Source organism: Heterocephalus glaber, unplaced genomic scaffold (assembly GCF_053883595.1).
Source record: "Heterocephalus glaber isolate CG9 unplaced genomic scaffold, H.glaber_assembly_v1.0 deba00001452, whole genome shotgun sequence".
Taxonomy (NCBI): domain Eukaryota; kingdom Metazoa; phylum Chordata; class Mammalia; order Rodentia; family Bathyergidae; genus Heterocephalus; species Heterocephalus glaber.
In genome coordinates, this window is record NW_028258302.1 from 21,802,368 (window position 1) to 21,816,681 (window position 14,314).

The window sequence follows — 14,314 nt, forward strand, 5'->3', positions numbered from 1 at the left end:
GGCTTGAAGCGGCTACGTGCGCAGGCGCAGTCCGGATGTTGCGCCCAACTTCTCGGGCTGTGAACCTCGCTGCAGTGTTCTGCGCTCGAAATTCCGGGCTGACAGACTCCCGCACACTCCTCATGTCCAAGTCGCCGCCGCCACGGGCCACCGCGGGTACCCCGGTCCAGCCTGCCACGGTGCTGGGTACCATGGAGATGGGGCGCCGCATGGACGTGTCCGCCAGCGCTGCGTCCCTGCGCGCCTTCCAGGAGCGCGGCCACACGGAGCTGGACACGGCCTTCATGTACAGCGACGGCCAGTCTGAGACCATCCTGGGCGGCCTGGGGCTCGGGCTGGGCAACACAGATTGCAGAGGTAACGGCCTCCCTTGGACTCCCTCACTCTTGCACAGTGCAGAGCTGACCCCTGCCCAGCTGCACGCCAGCTGGGCTCAGCACCTGTAGCTTTGTCCTAGTCCTGGGTTGGCAACTTCCTCTCTACTTCCTCACAGCCCTGTGAATCTCCAACTCCTCAGGTGCATCTAGCCCTGGAAAACTGGATGGTGCTTTGCTGTGGCTCCTTAGCTCCTCTGCTTCCTCCTTTGGGGGTTCCAGCTCCACAGGCCCCACCACACCCTGAGCCAGTTCTGTCTTTTCCATCTCCTTACCTCCATTGCAGCCCCTGGCAGGTGTCCCCTCACCCAGGCTCTGCGCCTCTCCACTCCACCCGACCCTGACCACCCATGCATTCTCTGAGCACCCTGTCTATCCCAGTCTTTGATCAGTCCCTAGACTTTGTTCCTTGTAGTTGGCAGTGCTTCCAGGTCTCAGGGAGAAGTGTGGGGATGCCAGGGCCCCAACTGGGGAAGTAGGGGTGGTGGAGGTGGAGGTGTTCTATGCTGGGCTTTATCATGGGGCTAGAGGAGGGAAGGCGACTAGCCCCCTAGGGAGACCAATGGGGAAGACTGGAGCACTGCTTTCTGGAGTGGGCAGAAGAGAGAGGCTCAGAAAGATGGAGTAGGGAAGGCTTAGAAAACTCTGGAGCCGAGCCTTCAAAGGTTTCCTGTAGTAGTTTGCTGTTGGGAGAGAGAAAACAAGAGAACGGGCATTAGAAGCTGGGGAATAGCTGTGCAGACTTGACTTGCACAGTGTGGGCAGGTGTGGCTCAGTGGGGGTGTGTGTGTCCTGTCCCTCCTTAGCTTGGTGCCATTGGAAGTACCAGAAGGGTCCCTGGCATGTAGTGGGGCCCCCTCTTTGCCATCCTGAGGCTCCTTCTTCCCATGCCTGTGGAGTGACCCTCTATGCATCTTCTTAGATCCACAATTTGGACAGATGGGAATGTGTCTCTCCAGTCTGCACTTACTAGTTGACCTGGCTGCATCTGGTTGATAGTGAACCTTCTGTTTCTGAAGTGGTATTTCTTCTCCAAGCCTTCCCTGCTTTTTTCTTTGAGGCCTGGAGCTCACTGGGCTAGAGATGCTGTTCACACCCGAGGCAAAGTTCACACCAAGAATGCCTGGGGGGCAATGAGGGGAGGAACTCTGGACTTCTCTCCCTTGTCCCACGTGATTGAGGACACCCCTCTGACTTGCTGAGTTAACTCAGCCAAGAGGAAAAAGTGCCAAACCCATCCACTGATCAGTCCAGACAGCTTCTAAGTTAACTCACTTCCAAGCTTCCTGAATGGCAGAACACTGTGGTGTTCTCCTGGGGGTGGTGCCTCTGCAGTGGATGTATGGATGTGCATGCTTCCTACAGTCTGGGAGGAGGAGGAGGAGGGTCTGTACTTACCTTCTGCTCAGGGTGCCCCTAACTCCAATTGATCAATACCTTGAAGAGCCAGATTCTGTCCTGGTCTCCCTGCTTCCAGGCCGCCTCCTTGAGTTCCTTCTCTATACTGCAAACACAGCGAACTTGCTGCCTGGTTCACACCTGACAAAACCTGTGAGTGATCTAATTCAGATTCACTGGGATGGTGTCTGAGAACCTTTGGGATCAGATCTGTGCCCTCTTCCCAGGTTTCCTTTACAGACTCAGAATTGGAACCGTCCAGCCTCGCATCTGTGTTTGCTTGTCTCTGTGACATTGTTTGTCCTTTCCTTGTTAGCTTAGACTACATCCTGGGGACTCAGATTGGGATCATCATCTAGAGCAGTGAGGGGGGACCTCTTAGAGCTTTCACTGGGCCACGGGTGCCATAGGTTCACCGCCTCTAGCCTAGAGCAAGCCTTACCCAGATTCCAGGGTTGGCCTCGTGCCTCTCCTAGGGGCTCCAGTAGTGCTGAGTTCATTTGTCTGCTGCACTGACCAGCAGACTGTGGGCTCCTGGAGGGCAAGGATCTAGTGTGTTCACTTTGCCTCTGCACTCTCAGTCCCTTGTGCAGGGTCTGGCACCACCAGCAGTTTGGTGACTGATGATAGTGCCTGGAACAAAAGTGAATGTTGAGAACTTCAATTTAAAACATTGTTTAATCCCTGTGACTTCTGTGTGAGGACAGTTCAATTATTGCTACCCCATTTTACAGATTAGGGAAATAAGGCTCAGGGAACTTCAGTAATTTATCAGGGTTATAAGAGACATTACTGAAAACTCCAGTTGTGGGTCTTGGTCTCCTGCGAACCAGAATGATGTCAGCAAGATAGGAAAGAGGGAACAAAAACATAGACAGAGACTCAAGAGAAGCTGGGTCTTGGGCTGATGTCAGCTGCTCTGGGCAGCAAAGACAAAGACACCAAGGATATCCAGTGTTTATTCATTACAAGCGTGGCAAGGTGGGAACCTGGGCAGCCCTTGGGACACATGCTGATAACACGTATTGTAAGCAGGACTATAGAATGAAGACACTAGCTTAACTTCTGCAGAAAAGAACAAATGGTTAATTCAGAGGAGAAGCATTGGAGTCAGTTGACCTTGGCTGGAAGTGAACTCAGCCAAGCCCTGCTACTTCTAATGTAGTATAGCTGAATTATGGAGGGGAAAGAAGCTTGTGGCACTGTAGCTAATACTAGGCAGAGGTGTCTGCTACACAGAGTCACGTGGCCAGTAAGTAGCTCTGATACTCTTATATTCTACCTCCAAGTGAAAATTGCCACCAAGGCCAACCCTTGGGATGGAAAGACACTGAAACCTGACAGCCTCCGGTCCCAGCTGGAGAAATCATTGAAGCGGCTGCAGTGTCACAGAGTGGACCTCTTTTACCTACATGCACCTGACCGTGGCACCCCCGTGGAGGAGACACTGTGCGCATGTCAGCAGCTGCACCAGGAGGTGAGGGTGGGAGGTAGTCTCTATCTGCCCTCATGCTGATGCTGCCGGGAGAGTGGAGCTGGGAAGAACCCTCTCCTGGGTCCCCACCCCAGTCTCCCCTGCTTCATTCCTGGGCTGAGCTGGTTCTCACCCGGCTTCTCCCCTACAGGGCAAGTTTGTGGAGCTTGGCCTCTCCAACTATGCAGCCTGGGAGGTGGCCGAGATCTGTACCCTGTGCAAGAAGAATGGCTGGATCCTGCCCACCGTGTACCAGGTGAGGGCTTCCTGGGGTGCCAGAGCTGCTGGGGCCTCGAGCTCCAGGGCTCTACTGATCCCAGCTCTCCTTGCCCCTCAGACGGGCCCTGTGTCCTTACACAGCAGTGTCTCCTCTTGATCCTCAGACGGGCCCTGTGTCCTTACACAGCAGTGTCTCCTCTACTAAAGCCTGTGGGTAGCTCCCAGGGGACCTCAGCATGAGGCCCAAGCTCCCAAGCCTGCCCTCCAGGCACCTGCTGGCTTCCTGCCTGAGTGTGCAGCTCTGCCTTCCTTCCATGCTCACTCTGCACTTCAGCCTGGAACACTCCTTCCCACTCCCTGTAAGAAGGGCTGAAGTGTTATTTAAGTGCTCTTCCTTGGACCCTCTCCCCACAGTCCCCTGAGGCTTCCAGTCTCTAAACCACATCTTTATGCACCCAGTGAGTCTTTATTTATTTTTTATTTTTTGAGACAGGATCTTGCTTTGTATTGCAGGCTGGTCTTGAACTCACTATATAGCCCAGGCTGGCCTTGAACTCTCACCCATCCTCCTACCTCAGCTTCCTGAGTGCTGGGATTACAGGTGTGCCACCACACCTGGCTTTATTTATTTAGTTGGTTAGTTTTTTGAGACAGGGTCCAGTTATGTAGATCAGACTGGCTTGAAGTTACTATGTCCTCAGTGAATCTTTTTGAGCCCCTACTATAATCCTAGAATCTACCTTAATTACTGTACAATTCTCTTATGTCTCTCTTTTTTTTTTCTGGACTGGGGATCAAACTCAGGACCTCATGTATGCTTGGCAAGTGCTCTCCTATTGAGCTACATCCCCAGCCTGTTTTCATTTTTTTTTTAACTATAACATCTCTTGGAGGCAAAGACTTTGCTATACTTGCAAGTGGTTGTAAATCCAGTGTCCAGCCTATAGACAGGTTCACAGTCATTTGTAGAGTAAGTCCAGGCCAGTGTTCCTTCTTGGGGCAGATACCCTTTTCCCACTCTGTACCACTCACTACAAGGAAATTTACAAATAATTGTTGATGTCCTGAGTTGGTGTGGACTTAGTTTTTGTTGTTGTTGTTGTTGTTGTTTGTGACTGGATCTTGCTCTGTAGTGCATGCTACCCTGGAACTTGGGGTGTCCTCCTGCCCCAGTCACCTCAGCGTCTGGATTACAGGCATACCCCACCGCACCTGGCTTGGATTTAGAATTGTAAAAGAGGAATGGTGAATGGCTCGGTGACATTTGATTATAATCCTACCAACTCAGGAGAGGCAGGAGAATGACTTGACCCCAGGAAGTTAAGGCTATTCTAGCTGTTGCACCCAGTGAGAGAGAACCAATGAGACTGATATTAAATCCACACAGGAGTTTATTACCTGCTGGGACCTGAGCCGAGCATTGGACTCAAGCCTCAACTGGGGGTTGACAAACATGTTTTATACACCTTTGAGGCCAACAGTTTCTAGGCCCCCCTATGGGATAGAACTAGTAAAGCAAGCAAAACATACAGAAGCAGAACATCCTGCTGTTAGAACATTTGGAAAACAATAGTTGATTAATTGTTATTTCTAAAGAGACTTTCTAAGGGGAGGAGGTTTTTAAACTTCCTCCTTCTGAGTTCATCTAAAGGGCAGGCAGGTGGATCAAGCAGCAGTGTGGTGTCTGTCTTGCTAACTAGGGTCTTTCATTCCCCACTGGTTCTTGTAACTTAGTCAAATCTTTGATTCCTGTATTTACTCTTTGAATTTTTTTTAAACATCTTTTAAAAATCTCATAATTTTGTCTCAACACCATCAGTTTAACTGTTTCAACTCTCTTTCTAACATATTTAGTCAGAGCATTTGTAAGTAAGGTCTCACAAGCAAAAGCAGAAGTAAGATAACTAGGGGGCCTGTTACAGCAAAAACTAGGGTAGTTAACCATTAGCATAGAAGCAACAGGTTTTTTTTTTTAGGGCTACATATAACCCTCCTTGTTTTGGTCTTGTTTTGTTTTTTTTTTGTTTTTTGTTTTTTGGTACTGGGGATCGAACTCGGGACCTTGTGCTTACAAGACAGGCGCCGGAACCACTGATATAAATCCCCGGCCCTAACCCTCCTTGTTTTATGAACAGGAGTTCAAGTCCTCTTTGATTTTGCAGGACCATCTCAGCTAGGGAATCAACCTGGTTTTTTTAATCTGAAGATCGAGTCTTTCAGGTTACCCAAATCTCTGTCTACTTGGTGGCTTCGGGCTTTAAAATTTATGTCCTGAAGGATCAGGGAGGAAGTTCCAATAGCCGCTGACCCGGCTATTCCTAATCCCCCCAGAATGGCCACTAAAACGGGGGCAGCCCGTTTACTTCTATAGTGTTCAGTGGTTAATCCCAGATGTCCGTGGCCCCCTTTTTTATTATAATACAAGACTTGTAGAACAACATACACGGTGACACAAAATAAAGCGGCAGATTGGGTAGCCAAGACTGATTTGGGAATGTATTTAGTCAAGTCCTCGGTGCAAGGAGACCAATCATATCAGGACCAGGTCTCCTGGCTTGAAACCGTGGGGCTGGAACGTCGCAAAGGGTTTTTCTTGAACCTGTTGTATTGTAGCCTGGATCTCACTCTGAAGAATCTGTAAGGCTTGAAGAAACTGAAGTAAAGAGATACAAGAACTCTCTGTTAATCTGTTTAAGGTTTAACTTAGGGAGGAGTGGCAGCAGTCTCACATACAAGATTTTAAAAGAGGTAAACTTGTCACATATGGGGTACATCTAACTCTTAACAAGGCTAGAGGAAGCAGATTGGGCCACCTACTGCCAGTTTCTAGAACATATTTAGTCAGGGTTTCTTTCAGGGTCCTAGTCATCCTTTCCACTTGCCCTGAACTTTGTGGGTGATAGGCACAGTGTAACTTCCAATCGATATGTAGTGCCCTTGCCAACAATTTGGATATCTGTGCCGTGAAGGCAGGCCCATTGTCGGACCCCAGGTAACAAGGGATGCCAAATCAGGGAACTACCTCCTGGAGCAAAACCTTAGTTACTATGTTGGCTGATTTTCCATGAGTGGGGAAAGCTTCTACCCAACCTGAGTAGGTATCAACCAATACCAGTAAATATTTGAACCTATTGTTGGATTTTATTTCGGTGAAATCAAGTTCCCAATGTTCCCCTGGCTCTCTTCCCCGTAGTCGATTACCTTTGTTCCTTGGTCTCGTCTTGGTGTTTACCTGTGCACACACCTGACACCTGGAACTGATGTCCTGGACCACAGAGGTCAGTCCTGGGATTGAAAACTTAGAGCTCATTAGTCTTTTTAACTTTGATTTTCCCAGGTGAATTAAGTGATGTAACTGATGAACAAGTTGTCGCCCCAGGGCTCGGGGGAGACAAATTTGTTCATTTGTCCCTTTCCACCAGCCTGAGTCCAGTTTTATACCCCCTCGCTTTGGGGTTTTTTTTTTCCTATTTCGGGGTATATGTGGGTCTTTCTGGCAGGTAGCCAAAGGGTCGGATGGGCAGAATGTCTGTTGGCCCCACTGGTTCTCTGGCCACTCGTCGGGCCGCATCATCGGCCTCTCGGTTACCATGGGCCTCGAAGCTGTCTCCTTTTTGGTGGCTTTTGTAATGAATAATAGCCAATGCCCTGGGTTCCCAAATTGTCTCCAATAAGGCCAAAATTTCTTTTTATTTTTGATTGTTTTTCCTTCTGATGTCAATAGCCCTCTCTGTCTGTAGATGTGGCCATGCACATGGGCAGTGGCAAATGCATACCGGCTGTCAGTGTTGATGTTTACAGCCTTGTCTCAACCTAACAGGGCTTGAGTTAAGGCTATTAGTTCAGCCCTCTGTGTTGAAGCCCCTGGCTTAATGCCTGTGTCTAGTGCACCTGTCCTCCTGGACTGACTACGGCCACCCCTGCATACCTGACTCCATCTTCCACAAAGCTATTTTCATCAGTGAAGAAGGTCTCATTAGTCAGGTCTGGGCTGTTGGTGGTGGAAGTTGTCAGAGTGTCCAGACAGTCATGGAGGGGCATGCATATGAGTCGGAGTCCAGGAGTAAGGTGGCCGGATTGAGGGTCATTTCTCGGGTGAATTTGATGTGTGGAGCATCCAGCAACAGGGCCTGGTACTGAGTCAGGCAGGCGTTGGAGAGCCATCATTCTGGGGCTCCTCTCAGCAACACCTCCACCGCATGGGGTGTGGTGATGACCAGGTCCTGTCCCAGGCTGAGCTTATCTGCCTCCTGGACCAGGAGGGTGGTGGCTGCAACTGCCCTCAAACAGGTAGGCCATCCACTTGCCACAGGATCAAGTCTTTTAGACAGGTAGGCCACAGGTCTGTTTCAAGGCCCTAATGCCTGAGCTAGCACTCCTTTGGCTATGCCTCACCGCCACCCCGTTCAGCCACAAACAACTGAAAGGGTTTGGTGACATCAGGTAGGGCCAGGGCTGGTGCTGACAGTAAGGCTTTCTTTAAAGCCGAAAAGGCACTTTCTCCTTTTCTGTCCGGAGGGACTATCTCTTGTGCCTAGAGTGCAGCAATAGTGACTTTCCCCAGTTTTTTGGCTAGGACTTCCTCAGGGGCATCACGGTTATCATAAACTTTCTGGGCTATGTTCAGGAGTTTAGTCCTATTCTTTCCCTCAAATCCCTCCAATTTCTGTAATTTTTTTTTTCTAATATCTGGGGCCAACTGGGAAACAAAGGCCAAATTTAAAGCTGCTACATTTTTGGGAGCCTCTGGGTTGATAGGAGTGAAAACTCTATAGGCTTCCAAGAGTCTCTAAAAATGCAGCCGGAGACTCTGTTTTTCCCTGGCGAACCTCACTTACCTTACTCAAATTAGTGGGCTTTCTGGTCACTGCCCAGAGTCCCCCTAATAAGTGCTGGCAGTAGGTCCCCAGCCTCCTCTTACCGTCATCATCATTGGGATCCCATTCAGGGTGTCATGATGGAACTACTGTTTCAGCCTTGGCCTAGTGCCCTGTAGTTCCCGGAGTGACACTGGGGTTTGGCCCCAGGGCCTCTTTGACTGCCTGTTGATAAATGCGGTCCCGCTCCTCAGTGGTGAACAGGATCTGTAAAAGCTGCTGGCAACCATCCCACGTTGGCTGATGGGTATGAAAAACAGACTCAAGAAGAGATTAATGCCTGAGGTTTTTCAGAGAAGGGGGGATTTTGATGTTTCCAATTGTAAAGATCACTGGTTGTAAAAGGAACATAAATCAATCCTCCCCCAGGCTCTGTCTGTTTTAAGGGAAAAAGGGAGGAGGAAGACAGGGCTCATGGACCATAGTCCTGTCCCAATCGAGTGCCAAAGGTTGATCGGGACCTGTGGAGCCCTGACTCCCGTGACCACATTCCAAACCTTGTGAGCAATGTGCACAGAATAAGTTCCCACCGGGGCCCAACTGACTCTGAAACTTGGCCATTCTGATTGACACAGAGTTTGCAGTTTGCCTTTAGAAAATTTCATGCCATATTCATCTTCTCTGTCTGTGGAATAAATTTTTTTTTTTTTTTTGGTACTGGGGATTGAACTCAGGACCTTGTCCTTGAAAGGCAGGTGGCAGAACCACTGAGCTAAATCCCCAGCCCGAATAAGTTTTTTTGAAGGTATTCAAAACACAATCAAGTGGAGTTCCTTCTGTGGACTGTGAGGAACCCATAATTTTAGCCTGTGAAAATGCAAAAATCACACAGAGCAAACAGACAGACAACAATAAACAAACAAAGACAAACCTTGGCCACATAAACCTCTGGGCCCCAATGGATTTGGACCCCACCCAGGGAGTCACTCTTCTGAGGACTCTGACCCAGTTGAGTCTGCTTGCCGTTACGAAGAGACTGTAGATAGGGGAACCTGCACCATGTCTGGCTTCCTTCTACCTACCCACAGTGCACTAAGAATCATTAGATTCTTACCTCTAGAGGCTTTCCTGATAAACTCCTGTGAGTCGATTGATTGGTGATAGGGCCCGGCTGGGACCCGTCTACTCGGAGCCCCGGAATACCGTCAGGGTGGCCTCTCCTTCTGCAGACCAGTGTCCAGAGGGGCCAAACACCGCTGATGTCCGATCCTGGTCTCCTAAAAAGAAACAATGGCTCCAAGATAATAGGCTCCAGAGCAGCTGGCTATCTCGCTGGGGCCTCCAAGAATGTTGCACCCAGTGAGAGAGAACCAACCAGAGACCGATATTAAATCCACACAGGAGTTTATTACCGGCCGGGACCCGAGCCAAGCATTGGACTCCAGCATTGACTGGGGGTTGACAAACATGTTTTATACACCTTTGAGGCCAACAGTTTCTAGGCCCCCCTATGGGATAGAACTAGTAAAGCAAGCAAAACGTACAGAAGCAGAACATCCTGCTGTTAGAACATTTGGAAAACAATAGTTGATTAATTGTTATTTCTAAAGAGACTTTCTAAGGGGAGGAGGATTTTAAGCTTCCTCCTTCTGAGTTCATCTAAAGGGCAGGCAGGTGGATCAAGCAGCAGTGTGGAGTCTGTCTTACTAACTAGGGTCCTTCACTAGCAACATAGGGAGACCCTGTCTTTAAAAATAAAGTTCTAAAGATATAATTATTTATTAAAAAAACAAAAGAGGCCAAGTATGGTAGTACATGCCTTAATTTCAGCACTCTGAGAGGCTGAGGCAGGATTGCAAATTTGAGGCCAGCCTGGGTAATTTGGCCTAGGGAGACCCAGTATCACAATAAAAAATTTTAAAAGGCCTAGGGATACAGCTCAGTACAGAGGCCCTGGGATCAGTCTCCAGTACTGAAAAAAAGAAGAAAAGAAAATAGACAGACTGGGTCCCCTCCCTTGATATATTCACCTTCTCCAACTGTCTCCTCTCCCTGCAGGGCATGTACAACGCCACCACCAGGCAGGTGGAAACAGAGCTCTTTCCCTGCCTCAGACACTTTGGATTGAGGTTCTACGCCTACAACCCTTTGGCTGGTATGGGTCCTGTGGGAACAGGCTCTTCTGGAATGGGTGGGCATTGCGGGCCATGTCTATGCCTAATTTGTCCCTGTGGATGCCCAGCCCAGGGCCTGGGAAGCAGGGAGGGTTCAGCAAGAGCTGGGCTGGATCCCCCATCCCTTTTTGGCTCCTCTGCCTCCCCGTGTCCAGAGCTGGAGGGTCTGACAGCCACTGGGAGAAGTCTGGGCCCAGATCTGACCACAGCCTTCCTGCAGGGGGCCTGCTGACCGGCAAGTACAAGTATGAGGACAAGGACGGAAAAAAGCCAGAGGGCCGCTTCTTTGGAAATAGCTGGGCTGAGATCTACAGGAATCGGTGAGATGCAGAAAATCTCCTTTATCTGAAATGAATTTCTAAGTGGCTTTCCTGGGGTGAAACGTTCATTGCTGCCTGTACTTACTTCTCTTGATTCCTACAAGAATTGTCAAAGTCTCAGGTTTCTTCTTTTCTCTGGACCTCTGTGAAGAAATTGGGAATCCAGGGTCATGTGGTCTTCCAGTTATAGCTGTGCCCTGAGAAATCACCTGCTGAGAAAGAAGGAAAGAACTCTGGACAGAGGCTCAGGAGACCTGGGGCTGAATCTTGCCCTTGGCCTAGCTACTTTGTTTCATTAGGTAAAGAGGGGCAGGTGCATGAGTTTCTAAGGATAAAGATGTCATCAGTGTCTCTGGTGAGGGCCAGCAGCCTGGCCTATTCCAGTGCCCCATAGAGCAGAAGCTCCACTGCTGGAGGGGACACTGCAGGATGTGGATAGGAGCAACTGCACTGGCTGACTCTGCCTGTGGGCTCCAGGGTACTGAACCCGTGCCACCCTGCCACCTGCTCAGGTTCTGGAAGGAGCATCACTTCAAGGCCATTGCCCTGGTGGAGAAGGCCCTGCAGGCTGCCTATGGCACCAGTGCCCCCAGCATGACCTCGGCTGCCCTGCGCTGGATATACCACCACTCTCAGCTGCAGGTAACCCGGCTGGCCCTGGGATGCCTCCTGTGCTCTTTTAGGATCTCAGAATCACCTTTAGGTGCTTTCTGTTCTCTTCTGAAATTTCTCCTTCCAGTTCTCATGGGTACTCTTCCTGTTGTTTTGTGCTGTCATCTAAGTGCCAGGTTTTATAATATGAGTTTTGCTAACCTGATTTCCTTCTATCTTAGGCCTGAGGAGGTGTGGTTTCTCCAGTTTTATTGATGAAAAACTGGAGTTCCTATGGCTCTTAACGGGGTAGCAATTTTAATGCAGGTTTAACTGCAAAACCCTTTGGCCCCACTCCTCTGTTGGGAGCTGGGTTTCCTTCTCTCTCAGGCCCAGGTCTTCCTGGCGAAAACTTCTCCAGCCACAGCCTTAGGCAGCTCACAGTGTATATGTTGTAGCTGCTCCATACATGGGGTCTAAGTGCTTTAGATAATTTTCCTCTCCGTAACTACACTAAAAACAGGAGATTTGAAAGAAAAGAAGAAAACAGAAGATTTGAATCTCAAGGAGCTTAAGTAACCAAGGCCTTTACCCAGCTGTTGGGTGGCAGAACTCACCTGGCTCTGTGTAGATGAGCAGGGAAGAGAAGGTAAGGTATAAAGTCACCTAAGTATGACAGTCAGAGGTACCTTGAGTTCTTACTGGGTGCTCAGGATATAAATACACACAGATCCCAAATCTTGGCAGGGGCAGGGCAAGATGGGGGGGGGTGACTGGAGCTACTGGGCAGCACAAGTGTGCTCAAGGGTGCTTCTCCCCTTGCAGGGCACCCGAGGGGATGCAGTCATCCTGGGCATGTCCAGCCTGGAGCAGCTGCAGCAAAACCTGGCCGCAGTGGAGGAAGGGCCCCTGGAGCCAGCTGTGGTGGAGGCCTTTGATCAGGGCTGGCACCTGCTTGCCCATGAGTGTCCCAACTATTTTCGCTAGGCGCCAGTATGGCTTAAGGTGCCAAAGGTTTCTCTGTCTCTTTGATTCTCTTACTGTGGCCAGTTTTCCCTAAGCTGACTTAGCATAGACTTTCCCGATTGTCTCAATCATGCAGTATTTTCTAAATTCCTACCCTGCTCCCTGTTCCTCTCACAACCTGGAAAAGCTGAGGTCCATGAGTCCTACATGAGCATTTCTGTCTCAATAAAGCAGGCCCTCAACCCAGGTGCAGTCCATGCATGGTGAAACACCAAACTCACTTGTCTCCTTGCTGACCTGCTTTTTGCCACTCTGCCTGGGGGCCTCTCAGAAAGGCTGCAGCTGTAAGCTGGGGTCTCTAGAAGGCAAACATTATAGTATTGTAGATTGGTAAGTTACTTAAATATCTTGTAGGCTGTTAGGCAGGGCTGGTGGCCTTCACAGAACCAACATGGAGGACAATCTAGACACATTCAATGAAAGCCAACATTTTAAAACAAGAGAAACTACCACACCCATGTGCTTCCCAGAAGGATGAATAGCAGTGATTGATATACTAAATAGGTATCAATCATCTGGGTGGGGGACAAAGATCTTTCAAGAAAGATCCCTGACACTGACACCTCCCTTAACACTGAAAATCCTTGCTCATTCCTTATACACTTGCTACTTGACTTGTTTCCTCATTGAATCCCCATTTAATCAATATTACCTAAGCACTTGTCATAATCTTATTGGTTGTTCATAGTTTTGTCTACCTTGTGATTTCTCATTGGATCAATATTACCTAAGTGACTATACTTGTAATCTTACTATTTGACTATAGTTTTGTCCCACCTTGAACTCGCCTCACCTCATGGCTTTGTCCTATAAAACACCTTTGAGAAGTTGGGTGAGTAGGCAACCCACTTTCTGGCCCCACTTCTTTATCTCTTAGACAGAAGCTATCTTTCTCTCAATAAATTTTCCTACTCTTAACCTCTGATGTTCCTAGAATTCAGTCTTTGATTTTAGAGAACACGAACTCACACTTTGGATATCTAGCAGGTTTGGGAGTTGCATCTCTTCCCCCTATATCAGTAGGACAGACTCAGGAGCACCCTGGCCTTGCAGAGGTCTCCTGGCTCCTTCTCCTGAGCCCCACCTGACCTCACTGTCTCCTACACATGATGGGAAAAAGGGGCCAGGCACCCTGGAGTAGCTTTTCTCTTATTCGGGACTGTGGCACCAAATAATCAGAAATGGGACAATTTGGGCAAAAATTACCATTAGAGTCACCACTAAGATGAAGACTGACACTTCATAGAATTCTGAGAATTTTTTATTTCATTGTTTTCATTTAACTTTTAAAATTTATTTTGTTTTTTTTGACATAGGGTTGTTAGCAGGTTTGGGATGCTGGCACCTTGGTTTCCAAGTTCCTTCCATCTCATGGAAAAAATTGAGCAAAGCAAGCAAAAATGGTGACAGAGTTTATTAGAAAAATTAAAAATGAAGTGTAAGAGAGAAACTCCCTCTGCAGAGTGAACTTGGACCAAGTAAAGTGGAGAAAAATAAAAACAAAAAACCAAAATAAAAGTATACAGTGCAGTACACAGAGTGGACTACCATAAGAAAACCCACAGTAACACACTTTTAGTGGTGTCCAGTCTCTTTATTTCTTCTACACATCACAGGACCTGAGAGAACTTCATGTGCATGGCCTTGGGATTTATTTGGGATTTGTGTCCTGGAATCTCCTCACATTTATTCCCCCAACCAACTTTGCCATGCCCTGCCTTCCAGCCTCATTTTCCACTGAGGGGCACAAATCCTCATAATTCTTTAGGGTTTGCAGAGGGAGTGTAGGTCTCTGTGATCTATAGTTTCTTCAAGCTGGAAGAGGCTACAGACCTCACCTACTGGGGATTATGTACTCTCCAACTATTTTAGAGTCCTGGGGCTCACTGTTAAGAAAAAGAAGGGAAGAAAGAAGGAAGAA

General features: G+C 48.6%; 1 protein-coding gene across 1 annotated transcript; it reads left to right on the plus strand.

Annotated features, from left to right (window-relative positions):
* Positions 1 to 10: 10 nt before the first annotated feature.
* Akr7a2 (aldo-keto reductase family 7 member A2) lies at positions 11 to 13,965 on the plus strand. Its single transcript, XM_004850438.4, has 7 exons — positions 11 to 357; positions 3,062 to 3,249; positions 3,398 to 3,502; positions 10,341 to 10,437; positions 10,677 to 10,776; positions 11,289 to 11,418; positions 12,193 to 13,965. The coding sequence occupies exons 1-7, from the start codon at positions 36 to 38 to the stop codon at positions 12,352 to 12,354; spliced, it is 1,104 nt and encodes a 367-aa protein (XP_004850495.1). The 5' UTR covers positions 11 to 35; the 3' UTR covers positions 12,355 to 13,965.
* The last annotated feature ends 349 nt before the right edge of the window (positions 13,966 to 14,314 follow it).

Excerpts from the sequence above, each read along its gene's own strand:
- Akr7a2 (XM_004850438.4), top strand. The coding sequence starts at position 36 with ATGTTGCGCCCAACTTCTCGGGCTGTGAACCTCGCTGCAGTGTTCTGC. Across the intron at positions 358-3,061 it reads GGGCAACACAGATTGCAGAG|TGAAAATTGCCACCAAGGCC; the intron begins GTAACGGCCTCC and ends TCTACCTCCAAG. Across the intron at positions 3,503-10,340 it reads TCCTGCCCACCGTGTACCAG|GGCATGTACAACGCCACCAC; the intron begins GTGAGGGCTTCC and ends CTCTCCCTGCAG.